Source organism: Aptenodytes patagonicus, chromosome 2 (genome assembly GCF_965638725.1).
Source record: "Aptenodytes patagonicus chromosome 2, bAptPat1.pri.cur, whole genome shotgun sequence".
In the NCBI taxonomy this organism is placed as follows: Eukaryota; Metazoa; Chordata; class Aves; order Sphenisciformes; family Spheniscidae; genus Aptenodytes; species Aptenodytes patagonicus.
Genome location: NC_134950.1, coordinates 75,622,908 through 75,640,888, shown reverse-complemented (window position 1 = coordinate 75,640,888; position 17,981 = coordinate 75,622,908). Strand labels below are relative to the sequence as shown.

The 17,981-nt window shown below is 43.2% G+C and overlaps 1 protein-coding gene across 11 annotated transcripts in view; it reads left to right on the top strand.

Moving 5' to 3' along the window:
• Positions 1–830: 830 nt before the first annotated feature.
• FHOD3 (formin homology 2 domain containing 3) overlaps positions 831–17,981 on the top strand; it is a 416,636-nt gene continuing 399,485 nt past the window's right edge. For all 11 annotated transcript variants that reach the window (XM_076330252.1, XM_076330251.1, XM_076330250.1 and 8 more), the window contains exon 1: positions 831–1,018. In XM_076330252.1, coding sequence (XP_076186367.1) covers positions 854–1,018 — 165 coding nt within the window. In that variant the 5' untranslated portion in view covers positions 831–853. The remainder of the gene's footprint in view (positions 1,019–17,981) is intronic.

Below are 17,981 nucleotides of genomic sequence, written 5' to 3'. Positions count from 1 at the left end.
CCGCGCCACCCGCACCGCGGCTCCTTCACCTCACGGCGGGGGCGACTCCCGCGCCCCCTCTTCACCCGCTCCCCCCAGAAGGGCCCTGGCGGGGCGCAGTGCCCGGGGCCGGCGGTGGCCGCTCGGGTGGCAACCGTTATTCCGCCCTGAGGCAAAGGTCCCTCGGCCCTGAGAAGGAAGGGGGGAGGGCTGCGGAGGGAGGGTCCCTCCCTCGCCCCCGCCGCAGCGGGAGAGGCTAGCGACCCCGCTCGCTTTCTCTTCCCCCTCCGCCCGGCCCGGTGGAGGCGGGGGACCCCGGCCGGATTCTCTTTCCCGCCCGCCGCGCGGAGGTCTCCTCAGGCCGGGGGGAGGAGGGGGCTGCCTGGGCGCCTTTGAGGGCGGCGCCGCCGGCGGCCGCGGGGGGGCGCTGGCCGCCCTCTGCCCGGCGCTGCTGGGCTGCTTGTGCCGGCCGCGGCAGTCCCGCTGCCCGCTCGGCGCGCAGCGGCCGGGCATGGGGGAGCTGCTGCTGCTGCTCCTGCCGCCGCTGCTGCCGCTGCTCTGTCCGCGCCCCGCGGCTCCGGCGCCGCCTCCTTTCTCGGCCTGAAGCGCGCCCGCACTCGTGGATCCCGGCGGGGAAGGGGCCATGGGCCGCCTCCCCGAGGCGCGGCGGCTGTGAGGCGGCCGGCGCTCGCTCGGGGAGCCGGGAGGCTGCCGGCCGGCCAGCCTGCGCCGGGGGGGCTGCGGCCGGGAGGGCAGTGCCGGTCCCAGCCGGCGGCGGGCACGCACGCAGCGCCTTGGTGTCGGTGACTTCGGGGTGTCCGCGCCCCCACCCGCACCCCCACCGCGCCCGGCCGCGGCGGTGGATGGATGCGCCATGGCCACTCTGGTGTGCCGGGTGCAGCTGCTGGATGACACCGACCCCTTCAACAGCACCAACTTCCCCGAGCCCACCCGGCCGCCGTTGTACACCTTCCGGGAGGACATCCCGCTCGCCACCCAGCTGGCCGGGGTGCACCGCCTCCTCCGCGCCCCGCAGAAGGTACTGGAGGAGGGTGGGGGTGTAGCGGGCATCGGGCGAAGGGCAGCGGCCTCCCCGCGGGAGCCCGGCAGCGGGGAAGACGGGCCGAAAGGCGGCGGGCGGCCCCCGGCCCCTGCGGGGTGGCAGCTCGGGCTCCGCGCCCGGCGGGGCTGCGCGGGGAGGGCGCCCGGCGGAGGGGCTGCCCCGCAGCGCCGGGGGCGGCGGCTCCCGTGCCCGCCGGCTCTCGTGCCCCGCCGGCGCTATCCCTCCCCCCGGCAGTATAAATATTTCCTAAAGTCCTGGGGAGAGGCCCGGGGGGGGGCGCCGGAGGGACTCCCCAGCTGCTGTCGTGTGTTCCCAGACGCCTTCGAGGGCAGCTACCGCCTCTGCTTTAGCTGTAGTTGCTGTACGTTTTCCTCAGGAGCACACACCCACCCCCCCCGCCCCAAACCAAAGCCCTGGCTGGGTATCAGATACTACATGCCTGTCCCTTGCTAGTGACTTCTGAATATCTGAGGGTATTGAAGAATAACGTGTTGTTTAAGGACAGCCGAGCTGCGAGGAGCACGGTCGCGCAGGCAGGATCCGAGCTTTGCTGTGGTAAGGTTTAATGAGCTAGGCAGTTACAGCAAGGGCTTTGGTAAAAATAGCTGCCTGTCTGCTGCCCTTGAAACAATTGATACTACCAGTCCGTCTTGCAAAGAGCTGCAGCATGTTACTGCCACGGCCCTTGTCAAATCTTACCTATCTCTTCTTGCATACTTCTTCTAATACGTATGCTGGCATCTGTAGTTCTGCCCTTGAAGTCAGGCACCCGGGCAGGATCCTTGAAATTTCAGTTTTCAAAGCAATGCCATTGATTGACATAATAATAATGTCCTTTCATTATTATCTTGTATCTGCACATTAGTTCTGCAGAGTGCACTGAAGAAAAAAGGAAAAATGCCCACTTCTTTTTTTCTTCCCAGAAGAAAACAAAGTAAAAGTTGTAAAACTTTTATTCACTCACTGATGAAGTGGGAGGAAAATACTCTCTTAACATCACTTGTTGTATTATATCTTGCTCTTGGGAGCTTGCGGGAAGATGACAAAGGGCTGTGTGTCCCCTTAGATTTAAGGATATCTAAAACCCCATAAATGTATTTCAGAGAAAAGCTCTTGGAGCAGACAGAAGTTTTGCATTTGTAGAACGGTTTCTCGCATAATAGTTGCCACGGATACAGCATCCAGCAAACAGAGCTCTGCCTAACACACAAAACCTTTCGAAGCTCTTGGTGCACTGGGTCAATTCTGTTTTCGTGTGCTTGGTCATCCCCAATTCAGAGACTGGTCCCATTGTTTTCAAGGGAGGCTTTTTTTGGAGTCAGAGCTAATTAAAAGAAGGGCAGGATGTATTCCGACACCTAATAAAGTAAATAAAAAGATAGTTTAAAATCTGGATTTACAGTTAATTCCACCTCATTTTCAAGGGTATTCCACTGTGTTGTGTTTTGCTTTTACTTTGCTTTGAATACTGTCCTGGCATTTTTTTTATAACCCTATACTAACCAGCCCCGCCCACTATTTAGTGTCTTAGGAGCCACCCAAAATCCGTGGCCACTTCTATACGTTTAACTCCTGCCCTGTGTTTCAGCATGCAGTGTGTTTCTCAAGTTTAATTAATGTTTGGAAACTGGACTTGCAGACTTTGGATGAAAGATGGCCTGAGTCTCTAGAGGTGCTGTAAACCTGGCTATTGAAAGATAGCTACTCTGCTAAAGGCAAGTCCTGGCCCAGTGACTTGTTAATCTGAGGTTCTGACTCTTGCAAACATTTTGTTTCTGCTGTTGTAATGATGTGAACAGGCTCATTGAAATCTGCTTACATGGTTACAGTTACATTTGTGTTTGCAGAACCAGGGCCTGTTTCTAGAGTGCCTTAATTATGTCTCTTGGCCTTCTCTTAGCTTCTACAAAGAAGAAAAGAACCCGGGTTGATTAGACTTGTTTACCTTTACTAGTTATACTGAAAGCTTAGTTCTTTGTGTGCACTTGCAGTTAGTGCAGCCTTTCTGTGTTTGGCATTACATCTTTCTGTGTGTGATTTTGTAGAACCATCTGATTTGTGTCGCTTTTTAAGGACAGGCTTTTGGTTTTCTTTTTCGGAGGTGGGGATATTCTTTCTGCAGCTTTTCCTCAAGACTGTATTCACCTGGTCTCTAGCAGATCACCATATTAGTTGACCAAGAAGGAGTTTGCTCCATTTCTCCCAGAGATCAGGACAAACTCTGTGATCTCGGAGGAATGCAGCTGTCAAAGCAGAGCATAGGTTCAAATTCAGGTGTCAGTTCATGTTGACACATTTGAGGCTTGATTGATTAATTACTTTGAAAATTAGTGAGCTAATGGATTGGTGGTTCATTTAGTATCTTGATGGTGACTAGAACAAAATATCTTGAAACAGACTTAGTAGTTTATAGCTCAAATACGTAGTAACACTGATGTCTAAATCATTCCTGAAATCTTAGGCATGTTGGCCTTTTTGCCAGTGAGTTCACATGAACAATGCTAGTTTTCTTTCATCAGTTTTTAAGTTATCATCTTTTGAGTGGGATGAGTATTCACTTATTCTCTGAACAGAGGTGCCAACTTCCTGTCTTCAAATCACCAGCTGGTTTTACATCTCCTTGTAGACGATGTACTGCTGTGGGATGTACTTGGGAGAGTGAAGTCAGTAGCGGGAATCCAGCTCACTTCGGTGGGTGTCAGATTTCACCATTGCTAAGTTGACATTTGTAGTGATGACGGTATTTTTATAGTTAATAAAAGAACTTGTATATTGCAAGTCATTGTAAGTTAAATATTATAAACAATTATTACGAAAACCATTTAAAACTCAAACGAAAAATGCTTTTGACATTCTGACCTGTCATAGTATGTCATTAGTAGCTTTTTTGTAACCAGCAAGTGTTATAATTTGACTCCAAAGGGCAGCATTTCTTTAATCCAGTTCTTTGGAAGTACAACTCTTGATTTCACATGTTGGTTTTACTACTTCTTCTCTTTTAAACTTACAAGTGTACTTGAGTCTGGATGCAAGTCTAGATCTATAAAGTGTCTTCTGAGTGGTAATGTTTTTACCACTTGTCCTTGTGGAGGAGCGCAGTGAAGTTAGGTGACTAAGTTGCACGAACACTGGCTAGGATGGGCTTTACCACCCTGAATGCATCAAGTATCTGGATGAGGTGGAGCACCTAAACCGGTTGATAGGGAAAACTGAGAAGAAAGGTGTCTGCAATCCTTCTTTCGCTTGGAATTAGGTGCCTAATTGTAACCTCCTCCCTCACCCTTTTTCCCCGCTTCTCTGTGCACACACCTTTCCCTACAGCCATATCTCTGGATGAAGCAGCTTGCTGTACCCTGGGTTGCGCTCAGTTCTGCCTTGTGTGTGCAGCAGGTGTGCCTGGTGCAAACGTGCTGAACTGAACACCACGGCGCAGGGCACTGCCATCAGGAACGCTTGCCTTGGGTATCCCCCATGGTTTCAGGTGCCTTGGTGCTAGATGGAGACACACCATCTTACTTGCCAATGCAATGAAGTACCACAAATTCGGTTATGGTATTTTTAGCCACATCTACAAATTCTTGTTGAGTAACTAAGCCACATTGCAGAGCTTTTGTGGGTTGCTCATATTGATTTGACTGCCCGAGGTGCCATTTTGGATTTGGTTTTTACTACTTTGTTTCTGAGGATTTTAGGTCTCTCTTGCTGTCTGTTGTATGAACAAGAACTGGATCTAGGCTGGACTCTGAATTCAGATGTCCCTTTTGCCCATTTCTGTGAACCTTGAGAAAATTCAGAACTGGATCTAAATTTGTGGCTCAGGCCCAGTGCCAATAATGTGCTTTGAATCTAATTTCGTACTTTGGGTTTGTTGGTTTTGAATTGCTTTGAGTTACTTGATACTTATGACTTGCTGACACAGGGTCATTCAGGAGAGCGGATATATATACATGGCTGATGTCAAGTGGTATGCTTTTTTTAGAGATCTTCTTCATTATAACTTATTCACATAATTACAGCATGCTGAGTATGTTGCCATATTCTGTTTTCACATCCCGCAGTGCTGTTCAGTGTTGGGACAGCTCTGTAAGAAATACATGTTTACAATGATATAGGAAATCACAGTCTAATTTATCAAGAAAATGTAAATGAAATACTTTCTGTAATAATGGAAGACCAAAAAAATCTCACAGTGCATATGGTGTACTGGTGGTCACGGTGGAAAGGGGGGATGTAGTGCTATAAGGATAGTTGTTTTGACCTCCTGTTCCCTCTGAGAAAACTGGAGGCAACTTCTGTGTTTAAATCTCTTCCAAGAATTTGTAATTAGGAACAGTGTAATTCAAAAAACAGTGGTATAAGCAAATAAATCCAGTGAGCACTAGAGGGATTCGGGAGTTCCATTCATAAAGAAACCATCCAGATTTCTGCCTTCAGCTGCTGTGATTTAGCCCTAGGTTAAAGCCAGGGCTGACTCTGGAGCATGGTGTGATGTAAACTGATAGCAGGGGCTGTTCCACTGGGTTGTGTCCTGGCATGGAGCTCAGCTCTGGGATTGAACTCAGTGCCAGGCTATATCCTGGCATCAACCTCAGGTTTTCTGAGAGCAGAAAACCTACCAACTGGCTCCTTTTCCCTGGCTTTCCTTGAAGCACAGTGGCATTAAGAAATGCCTTGGTGCACAGAGGCTAGGCAGAAGCAGAAGAAGAGAGGATGGTTTGGATCCTGATCCTGCTGGAGGCAGTGGTAAATAGAGCAGCCGTTCTCTGAAGAGAGGATTTTTGGGTTGGTTGTTATGCTCTTCATGGGAGCTGAAGAGTAGAAGATGGAAACTGGAATATCATCATTGTTCCAGGGAAAATGAACCTGCAGGCAGGGGAAACTGGCTGATATCATCTCCAAATGTTGCTGCTGAGGACTGGAGAATATTTTAGTTGAGGGCTGTCAGGACATGGACATCAGCCCTTTCTCATCCTTCGAGAGAAGAGGGGATTTAACACAACAGTTATTTCCAACAGGTTTCCAAAGTGTTTGGATCTAGCCAAGTATTTCTGGAACTGACAAAATCCCGTGCTTCAAGAGATTGACCCTGTAGTGGTCGTGTGTGCTTGAATTTTCTAGGGAAGTATTTATGAGGGCAGAGGGGGTAGGATTCAGCTCTGTCTTCTGACTTGAAAGCACAAGCTGCATCAGAGTCCTGTGTGAAACACAGTCTTCTGGGGGAGTATAAACACCTGCCCAAAATCACAACTCTGAAAAGCTGCCCAGTCTCCAGCAGCTTATTGTCTTCTGTGGTGTGGGCCTGCAAAGGAGCAGAGATACCCGTACAGCAGATACAAAGTAACTGTCAAATGCTGGGCTTTATCTCCGGCAGTTTAACATAAGAGGTCTTTGAAGTTCTTGCAAGGTTCTTCTGACAAATTATAGTTCGGGCAAGTTATAGTTCAGTTCAGTTGTTTGATCTAGGCTTAAAAGCCGTATTGTAAAAGCAAGGGAGCAGACCTATCCCAGAGATCTAATTCCTGAATTTGACACTTCTCTCTTGCAAGTCTCTCAGTTTGGCTGCTCATAGATCAAGAGTCTTTGTCAAGAATGATGGGAGCGAGCGTGCTGGTAGTTCTCAGGGTAGCGCTAAATTTTGAAAACACAGACTGGTCAGATGCAGCCTCTGGAAACTTGCATCACCATGTGTTTACTGGAGGTTTGTAATCAAACAAAGGAGATGAATAGGAAGAAGGTAGACCTTGCTGTTATCATTCCCCAAGTCTTGTACTTGCAACTACAAATTTTGATGTTTTCTTTCAAAACCAGTTGTAGATACCTCCTTTCTTCCAAAATTGTTGTATGAAGATTGCTAATGGCTTCAGTTAGTGAGAGACTAAGACAACTTCAGTCCGTATCCATGTTGGTGGAGGAATGGTCAGAGAAAGACATGGGACCTGGCATATTGCAATCTCTTCTTCTTCCTGTGTTGTCCCAAATAAGAACAAAAGTTCTAAAAACTTTTAGGAGGAGTTTTCTCTTTCCAGTGCTTGCACAGCTGTCCTACCTCGCCAGAAATTAGCATCTTAATGAGAGTCCCTTTTCTTTCTGTCTGGTCTCACTCACTGCGTTGTGAGGATGAGTATTACAACCCTTGTGCAACTGTGTGCAAGGCAGTCGGGCTGTAAGTCGCCCATCAATCACATTGTCACCTATGACAATGCTACTTGGTTTTACAGTCCACTTCTCTGACCGGAATTCAGCCAGGATAGGTTGGTACCTTTACTCTTTCAAAAAGCGTCATGTGTTTTTTGGTCACCCGGAGTGGTCTGGGCTGGGGCTGTACACCTTCTTTGGTAACGGTGCTTCAGAAGGCTGTACCCATGTGCTAAGATACTACTTCATTACCAGCTCAGAGGAAGGAGTGCCAGCTACTACACCTCTGTCATCACTTTCCATACCACCTGGATTGCATTATATTAATGTTAACTTTATATTGTATTACAGTTATTAATAAGACAGCAAGGAATGTTGTTACATATTTTTAGCAGAGGAACAAGTTGGGACAAAAGTAGCAGTGAGCTCTCTAGTAGGCCCAGCTACCTAGAAACATCTGCAACCATCTGGCATATGAAACTATTGAAGTAAAGGTGAGTGAGACTTGAAAGTTCACTTTCCACGTCATCAGCTTAACACATATATATTAAAAAAATGCATTGCAGTTTCCAATTCCAAACACTTAAAAAGAAGTAATTCTGTCATTCCCAGCATTTTAAGAATGCTTTAAAAAAAAAAAAAGAGAAAAAGAAAAAGGCTTAGACCTTTCCTTTACTTTCAGTATGACTACTTGACTTTAGTAGTCATACTTCTAAACTGACTCTATCCATTTTGTGAGTAGGATATTTATTTGAATTACAAAGTCCTGGAAAATTTCTAATTTTGATCCTGGATGCCTAGTCTCTATTGCTAAACAAGGGCAATGCATTATTATTAATCTTTTGGTCATATCAGTCATCATTTTGCATGGTAGTGCTCAGTAGGCTGAATAGCAAAGAGTGGGGTGACTGGAAAAGCAGCTTCATCTCCTTTTAGTCATAGTTCTAGAGTAGTTTTTAAGGCAAAGTATATATACTTGGAAGAATGAGACTTCAACAGTGTTGCCTTGTGTTTACTAACAGTTAAACTCCTGATATCAGGAAGATGAGAAGAAGCTGCATAAATGCGTTGTAATACAAAGTCAAGTCAGGTACGCGTGATTACATGCAGTAGTGGAGGGGTGTGTATGGTTTGAAGCTTTATGGTCGTCAGCCACAAAAATAGTAAGCTGTATCTTGTGCTTTGTGTAGGTAAACCAGTTGTATTGCTTTAACTATTGCTACAGATAAAGCGATACAATTTTCCTCTTATACATAGCATGCATGATTATATTGTAATAAAATGCACTTACAGATAGCTTGTATTTCCCTATTTAGGAAAGAAAGAAAGAAAGGAAGTTATGCCTTCATCTTGGTTTCTGCGCTATCTTCTGCTTTTAGAAACTACAGACTATGCCAGTTAAAAAGATAATTGTAAGTAACTGATACTGATTAAAAAATAAAAATACGAGACATTTCAGCGCCTTTGAAGCTAGTTGCCTCAGATTTACTAATGAGCCCTTCAACCTTTGTAAGTGAAATTGAGAAAATAAGTATTTTCTTTAGAATTGTAAATATACTATTGCACCCACATGTAACAGCTTCAGAGGTAAAGTAGCTGCTTCAGTTGTGGGTGAGCTGCCTGGGGATTTTGTGTCTAGCTTTTTCTGATGGCTCTGTTATCAGCAAGGAGAAGATGAAGTTCCTGGCCCCTCTTTGGTGAGGCTGCTCAGTATGTTCGTTGTGAACCACCTGGTGTGATTTGGGGGCTAGCAAAGGAGGCAGCTGTAGCTCTCATAGCTGTGCCAGCTAGTTTGCTCATCCAAGGGTCATATGCAAGGTAAGGCTAGCTGAAAAAGCAAGTCCTATCTGTTTTCTTACTTCATTACTACGAAGCTATTTTACAGCAAGGTTTGCAAGGAAAGAGCATAATAGCAGGATGTGCAATCAGGACACTAACAGGAATCTCATCTGTGCTAGTGAAATGCCAAATGGGGACTTGTGCCTGGTTTTTGTCAGAGTGGAACAGAAGTTCTGAATTTTCTCCAGAGCAACAGTGATGACCCCGTTCTAGCTGTGGGGTAGACATAAATAGACTTCTAGTACTCAGAAACACTTGGTATTTTATGGGAAGTGGAGAAATTGAAATAGCTACGTATCTACTCTCTGTTTATTACCATACTCCAGCAGCTGTCCCTGGAATGTGACCTTTAGCTCCGTGCACAAAGGTGTGGGGTTTTTTTCCCCCCCTTCATCTCTAGCATTATGAAGGAGTTGGCTTGCAAAAATCTGGAGTCCTCTGCCCTCTTTATGGGAGGTCTTGGTGTTTCTGGTGGGGGAGACCCTCCCAGGTTTGCCAGGCAGAGAATAAAGGATACCTGTTGAGCTTTATTCTTTGCACCTGAGAGGTGTAGCAATCCTGCAGGGCCTGAGCAATTAAAGGTGATGAGCAGCCAGAGAAGAAGAGGAAATAAGCAATGAGGGGGGAGAAAGTAAACTGTGTCACTTCCTGCAACCCTTGGAAGAAAGGGGAGACTCCTGAAACTGTGAGGTTCAGTTGTGCTGCCCTGTCTCACAGGCAGTGAGGACCTCTGTGGCTGACCATTGCCTATCAAAAGTAAGTGAATTTGTGGGATTTTCTTTGTGGAATTTGGTGTGGGTGTTTTTTTTATTTTTAAACTTGGTCACTTTCAAAAGGATGCAAGGACTGAGAAGGCTAACAGTGGTGAGTGCCAAGGAAAGGAGGTGAGCTGCAGACTCACCTGTTTCTGGTTATGAAAGTGTTTTGGTACTAAGGCTAGTGCCTTCTGAATTTCAAAAGTTTCCCTCGTGAGGCACATTTCGTCTAACTCCTTCCTTTAGGTGTCTTTATAGGAAACTGTAATGTGATTTGAAAATGGGTGGTTTTTGAGAAACTGTGTGCCTGAGAAAGAAAAAGTACTGCTAGGGCAAATTACACTATTTGTGCTTTTCAGTCTCTACGAGTGTTTCTTCCTTTTTTTCATCATTCTTTCTGTCAAGTATTCTGTGCTATGCTACCAGTTGAGTCAAGCTTCTCTTATAAATGCAGAAGTCCTCTAACTCTCCGGTAACCGCAAGTGAGGTAGGCAGGCTTTATTCACAAGTGGAAAAGCAGGGTATAAGTAAAGTGTGGTATTTTATTTTAGACAGACGTGACTGATTTAACCTGTGTTAGTAGTCTAAATGACAAGTGTATTGCAATGATTGTTGCTGGTTGCAGCTGAAGGACTCTCATTTTACTTTGAATTTTTTGTTCTAGTTTGATTATAATACATGAGACTTTTTGTCTTGCAGCTGTACAAGGCAGAAAGAAGTGCAACTCTTCTGGATTTAGTATCCACTGTTTTGTTTGCCTGTGACCCACACATTCCCTTCCTGTCTTATGCAGCCTTCATTTTATATTGTAGTACTCGTCATCATGTTTGCTCGTTTATGTCCCCTTTCCACATTTTTGAGCAGAAGTGAGCTTGAATTATGAAAGTAATGCATTTAGATTTGTTATACTTGCCTTGTAGATGGTAATGTGTTCTTGTTTAGATGCTGAGTTCAATTGTTGCTTTTTTTAGCCTAATTAAAAAGTTAACTTGTCTGCAGTACTGTTTCAGCTACTGTATGGTGGTTTTACTGGGTGTTATTCTGCCTTATGTGTATGTTACTGTAGTTAAGCTTCTTCTAGACTGAATTTTGGCTTAAGAAGGAAAATGAGCTATTTTTCTGATGAAGCTAAATGTTGTGGGAGGGAAGTGGTGGAAGAAAATCCTGATCTTTGAGAAAGTAAAGGAATGTAGTTTCTGAGACTCGGGCTGTGTTTCTCAGTTCAGATGCTACTTCATTATGCTTTTAGGTTTTCTGTCTTCTCGATGGACTTTTTTTGCTTGGTTTTGAAATGTGGATGAAAAAAGCCACCAGTTATGAATGTGAATTTATGCTAAGCCTAGGGTATGCCCATATCTTTGAGTTTCTGAACTTACTCAGATTCTCAGAGTCTTAACTCAGAGAGTTAAGTTTTTCTGGTGCTTTTATTTCACTTGCTGAAGAGAAGTGATCAGCACTCAAAGTGCCCTTCGTAGAAACAACTGCCTGTAATAAGTTTGAAATCTGGAAGCTTGTGATAATGGAGAGAATTATTTCAAGATGCAGATATTCTTTCTTTGCTAATTAGATGTACCTTAATTTATATGTGTGTTGAGCTTGAAAGTCTTCAGAACATGCACGTGTTCCTTGTAGTCTTTCTCGTCAAGGGGTCTGAATGAAACATCTCCTAATGTTCATCTGTACAAAGGTGAAGAGGAAAAGAATACTGCTTAGGCTAGTTTTCAGAAGCTGTATCAAAAAAGATTAATGGTCCTGGGAAACTGGTAATGAAACACAGCCTTACTCTTCCTCACATCTTTGATTAGAATTCAGCTCCAGTTTTAGTGTATGAAAGTTATTACTGTTTGATAGATCATTTAGCTATATCCTAGAGGATAAGTGATCTCATTGTGGTGTCGCACTTTTGTTTTGATAGTCTCAAAACATTAGGTCCTGTAGGTCCTAAGTCTGAAGCTGTCTGTTACACAGCAAGATTAGTTTTTTTCATTTTTAAAAAAAAGTCTGTATAGTTGCAGGGGAAAAGTCTGAAAATGTGACTCCTAACGATTAAAAAGACAGCAAGAGCTTAACATTTTTATTTAAGAGTTAACACTTGAATGTATAAAAACTTCTTGGCTTGAAGAAAAGAAGTTTTAATTTATTTTTTTTTTTTAGTGTTACGAAAGACAGATATTTAAAAGCATCCTTGCAAATACTGTTTCAAAACAGGTCCTGTAACTGCTACCTCAGCACAGAAGTTCAGGAGCATGCAGGGTGAGGACTGAGTTGTCTCCTCATTGGCAGTATTTTCAGGACAGGATTGAAGTGGGCTTGCTTTAGTGTTGACAAAGCTAAGTCATCTGAATAGCTACCAATGAAGGTAAAGGGTATTGGTTTTCAGGGTTGCCAAAATGTTGTCTGTCTTTCATGAGCGCTAAATTATATTGGAAGGAATTGGTGTAAAACTGTCACTTGTTTTAATGTTTTCCTTTGTGGACTGTTAATGAAGATGGGTGAGATGCGAGTGTACGCTCTGCCAATAAAGAAATCCGTTAGCGCAGAGCAACTGTCTGTCTAGTGCTGCTCCTCGCAACGTTGACTCCAGTTTACCATCACGTTCTTTCAACATGTTTCAACTTGTAATTGCATTGGCCTATATACAGCAATGTGGCTGTCTCAGGCTTCAATCCTAGCTGTTGTAAGAGTGCTGATTGAATTGCAGGCTAAAAATGGGCTTTACGCAGACATGCTGTACGCTATCAGTTGTGCTCTGCTTTGGCAGTTTGTTGGTAATATGACATAATTAAAAGCTGACACAGGCAATAGGCAGAATGCTGTTCAGCGGACTTCTAGGATTTTATAGTTGAACAAGGTATTTTCTTAGCTTGATGAAGCTGGCTAGTATGGTTACACCTCAAACAAGTGACCTACTGTATTAAATTCTTCAGTAGTTCTGGTAGGCTGCTGAAAGAATGCTCTTGCCTTAAAACCATTCATTAGATTGATGTTGCTTCTGTGGGAAAGCCACTGGTAATAGACCATAGCATTTGGAAATCATTATGGCTAGGTGTGATTTGAGTGACAAAAAGAAGATTAGAAATATTTTTCAGCGAAGTGTAAGTTGAGCTATATTTACTTCCTTTATGTTGTTATGGTTTGTCAGTGATATTCCAGCAAATATTTTGGAAAGATATATGCGGCTGATGAGGGGAGAACAGCTTGCTATCTTGCGAGTAGTCATCAGCTAGTGTTATTTTAAGAAGTCTCAAGGGAGATTGATTAAAATTATGCTCTCATGTTCTTCATCCACCAAATTAGATTTCTTGAAATAAAAACAGTAATCTAAATTTTTGAGATAATTAAGCACCAACTCATAAAATATAGTTTGGAGAAATATTCAAATGGAAAAAAAAACTTTTTCCTCACTGAATTCTTCCGAAGGAACCGGCATGAGATGCAGGCTGCCAAGTACTCGGTCTCTGTGTTTAGATCTTAAAATCAGGAAAGGGAAAATAAACTACAAACAATTACTGTAAAAAGATTACTTTCTTGGGCGACTGTATATATATATAGATGCAATCAAAGCAATATTATACCTATCTCTGTTTTTTCATGTTGGTTATTTGTCCATTTCTTCTAAATAAGTCAAGTCAAGACTGAAGTGTGTTCTCTAGTTGAGTCACGGGAGGTTAATATTGAAGTTGAAGTCATGCCTCCATGTTACTTTTTAACAGGCTGGCTGTTTGATGATTTAAAATAAAAGTGACCTCATGCTGCATTTCCATGTGGCGACTAATAATTTGTATGGTTTGAGTTCTTTCTGAAGGCAGATTCTTAAGCGAACCAAAGGCTGATGGAGTTGGGATGATTGTACATGAGAAGAAAAGAAAGAGGGAAGGTCTATAAAGTTTTCCAGGCCCAGAAACAGGAATACAGTCATGAGCAGGTTGTTAGACAAATTTAGTATCTCTTGTAGACTGTACTTTGTCAGTTGTAACTTTGTGAATAGGTGTTATGTCAGGACGTTTTGCAGGACAATCTGTTCTAGCGAACTGACACTCCTGTTTATTTTTTGATATATCTGTTAAATATTGATAGGATTTGTTGTGAGAAATTGTAATTAGCTGCTTGGGGAAGTGTATAAGTGATTTGGCATGAGTGTTCTTACCGTAGCCTGTAACAGCATGGTTGTGTAACCTTGTGCCTGTCCTGCCAGGGAATTTGACTCTCATTTGCTGTTGCAGTGGAACCTATTTTGGCTTGATTGTAAAGCTGTCACCACTGGGCAATGACCTGAGTGGTGGTCGTATTAGTGTCCACCTTTATGAGCTACTAATGGAAAAACCTATTTCCTTAATCAGATGCTATTGAAGCTAATTACTGTGGTGGTTGTTTTTTGTTGCGGAGAAGGGAGGTGGGTGCAAATCCCCAGCCATAGAATGTTTATACAGACACATCTGTGGTGTTTGGGCAATTACAAAGGCCCATGTAGTGAAGCAATGTTTGTGTCATCTCTCATCCTTCCTACCCTTCTACCCTTCCCCTTGCTGTTTTTTTAGTATTGCAGCCTGCACTCTGTAGCCGGAGGCGCAAGCTCAGTTTACAAGTGATGGCGCTCTCTAGCCCAGAGAGAGGCTGTAGTTTTTCAAGAGAAGTGCTTATTGAAAACCTGGAAATAGTAGTATTGTAATTTCTTGATTCTCAGAAGCCATTTCTGGAGGGCCATCTATGAAAAGGGTGCTGCTGTAATCTGCAGTGCTAACAAAAAGATAAGCTAGTAATGAAATTACATTTAAGCTGTGTATTAAAACCTAATATTGAAAGCCTTGTGTACTTATGCCCATATTACTTACAATTGGGAAACGTACTGTTAGTTGCAGAGATGCTTGCACTGGGTAGCATAAATCTGACTTGTAATTTTTTGAGGTCACTGAGTGAAGGGCTTCTGTTTGAGGTTGAGGAGAGTTAAAGCTTTGAAGCCTTTATACACAGATGGATAGAACTGGTAGAGCTACTACGCTAGTGCAGAAGGAAAAAACAAATAAAACCCTTGTAATACAGACAAAGCCTATCTTGCCCCTGGACGCACACGTACATTTGTGACAATGAGGAATGCAAAATAAATATTCTCTTTCCCGTATTAACTCTTGGACAATAGCCATTCCTTCTTCCCAGAAACAAGAGAGGTTTTGGAGCGTGGGCCGTTGGCTCTTCGGGCGCAGGAGCGGGTGGGTGGGCGGGCAGGCAGGCAGAGGAGAGCGGCGCCTGGGATTCCAGGAGAAGCTCTTCAGTGGAATGTCTCCTAATGGCAAAATTGGCGTGAAGTTTAAATACCAGTGCCGCTGCTGGCAGATTTTAAAGTTAACGTTTTGTTTATGCAGTTCTCCTTTGGGTGTTATATTGTGCCCTTAGCATAGTCTCTTAAAGCCTTACAAAGCAAAACAAAGTACTAAGCTGATGAGCAAGCTTTTATTGGCACCTTGTTTTGTTCTTGTCCAGGAGAAAATAGGTTTGTACTTACTCTGTTATTTTATGATTTGGGGGCAGGGAAATTATTTTGCTGTCTTTAAATTCTTCAAGCTTCTGTAAGTGAAAATAAGGTTAAAGTAGTATGTCTGTTGCTTGGAACAAAAAATATTAAGTCTTTTCAGCTTCCCTGAAATAAGTGTTATACCTGAGCCAGCCCCTGAGAACTTTCACAACTCATTTCACAAATGAATTGGTATCCAGCTATTTTATTGGTCTGGAGGAAAAATACTTATGTCTCAGTCACATCAGTGTCGTAGAAGCAAGTGTCTAAATTTGCTGTGAGGAAAACAGTGTCTTTTCAATGTATCTTAGATGAAACATGTTTCAGTTATGGTTTTAATATACTAGTTCAATGTAGTAAAAATGCCTAGTTAGTGCAATAAAACTGCACCTAGATGGACTATATTTTCTCAAGTGTAAACCTCACATATTTGAAAGCAGTTAGTTGAACTTTTGTTGGAAAAGTTTTTGGGATGGAGGGTTTTACAGAATTTGTCATGATAGTGATGTCAATACCTGCTTAAGCAGTTGATTTGGAAACAGAGCTCTTACCAATGTTCAGTTTCCTCCTTTGCCTGGAGGGACCTATATCTCCATTTTGCACCTGTTAGGAGCGTGCGGTCACTGTTACATGTGAGTGGACCATTCCAAGTTTGTATTAAAAATAGAAATCCCATGTACAGACAGTGGTGATGTTTGACAGTATGACACAGGCTGCTATCACCCTAGTTTTGGCATGTTGAATTATATAGTTTACACAGGGAAGGTGTTAATGAGACTTGCCTTTGGGATGTGCCTTTTTTAATGGACTTAGGAGCCTTTTAACTGTTGTTTCCTAGTAGAACGCTAGTGATATTTGGAATAGTATTAATGAGTAGGAACGCAGCTTAAAAAACAGTATACGTTTTTGCTATAGCAATTTAAGTCATTTAAATTGGAAGGAGGTAAAGAGGGAACATACAAATGGGAACCTAAATAAAAATATCACATTAATCTTAACGTTTGATTTGGGAACAAGATTTTTTGAGCCACCCTCAGTTTTTGGGAGAGACCATAGAAAATGAATGATGGGAAGAGATTTGCTTGCAAAAATACTTCTTGTTGAAGGAACACACCATGTTGGCATACGTAGTGAGAGACTCTCTTGATGTGTAAGGTGTTCTCAATACAAACATATTTTAGTTAATTTTAGTCTTACCAGATTGTAATGGGACGGTTGTCAGAGGTGAGGATATTTCTTCATGCTGTTGATGACACAGTGCTGGCTAATACTTTGACACCAGACCTTACAATAAGTGATTTTGGTATTTTTATGTGTGTCTCCATTGCACGTTGACAAATGACTGGTACTTGGAAGCCATTTTCCTAGTTGCTTAGCTATTGCCATTGAGGTTTTCTAGATATGGGTCAGAGGCGGCATTTTTCTTGGAAGTTTGAGTCATCTGAAGTGGATGCAGTAGACTAGTGGGCCATGAGTATGGCCTTAATGTGCAGTTCAGCTGGACTCTCAAACATTTTTCCAAGAGATCTTTACAGTGAAGCAATGGCTTAAGCAATTACCACGTTCCTGTGGTAACACTATCCTTGTGTAAATTACAGTAATTGTTTTATTATCCAAAACTAAGGTGGTACTTTCAAACATACTGTAGATATTATTTGATTACTAAATGGACACTTAGTGCCTTTTGAGCACAGCTGATATGCATCCTTTATCCTGCTTTTTCTTGTGACTATGTACTTCTATTGTCTGTTACCCCTTCATTAGTGTGCTTTGATCGTGCTGTCAAATTATTTAGTCTTCGTAATATAAGACTAAACAGCTTCTGGTTTGTACTTGTCTGTTGAACTTGATAGTCCTGCTTTTTCTCCTTCCTGAAAAAAAATACACCCTGCTTGGTATTGGAATGGCTGTTTTGTCATGAGCCAGCATTTAGGCTTGTATAACAGTCAGCCAGCAACTCCTATAGGCTTTGCGTGCAACTTGTTGCATTTTTTTATATTGTTTTAGGTTTGCAAGCAAACAAAATGTTACCAAAGATTATAAAGCTGTGTGAAGCTTGACATGTTTAAGGGTAACTCAGCAGAGTGGTTTGTAAACCAAAAGTACTCTCAGCACAAGTTTAACCATAGACAGTAATGAATATAGATTCTTTTCTCTTGGCATCCTGTTGAGGTTTCAGCAACCACGATGACTTTTCCAGCCAAAGGAGGGTCAGCTTGTTATCATGACACCATTGTTTAGCAATCAGGGCTGACCCTTCAGGAATGGAAATTACTGAATGACTTGATTCCACTCTTTGAAAGATGATCATAGTGTACCAAAAAGGTCTATGACTGGGGAAAAGAATCTCTTGAATATTTTGTGCTAAATGTACCATTGTTCTCAAGTGTGACTTGTGTCACCTGATGCTGAATTCCAACCAAGGCTGTAGCGGGAAGGAAGGAGGGACACCTGAGTCAGCCCCTGATGTGTTATGTTTTCATTTATATGCTGAGGTGCTCTTATATGTCCTTCTGCAACATGACCCTCTGTGCCCTAAAGCTGTGTAAGCTTTGTTGTTGTTTTATGGATTCAGTTTTCTGGTTTGGTGTCTCACCAAACTGAGTGACTGAGAGCTGTTTCTGTCACCCTCGCTTGGACGGTTGCCTTTGCTTAGCAGTGAACCCTGCCCCCCCCCCCACCTCATAGGACCATTAAGGTG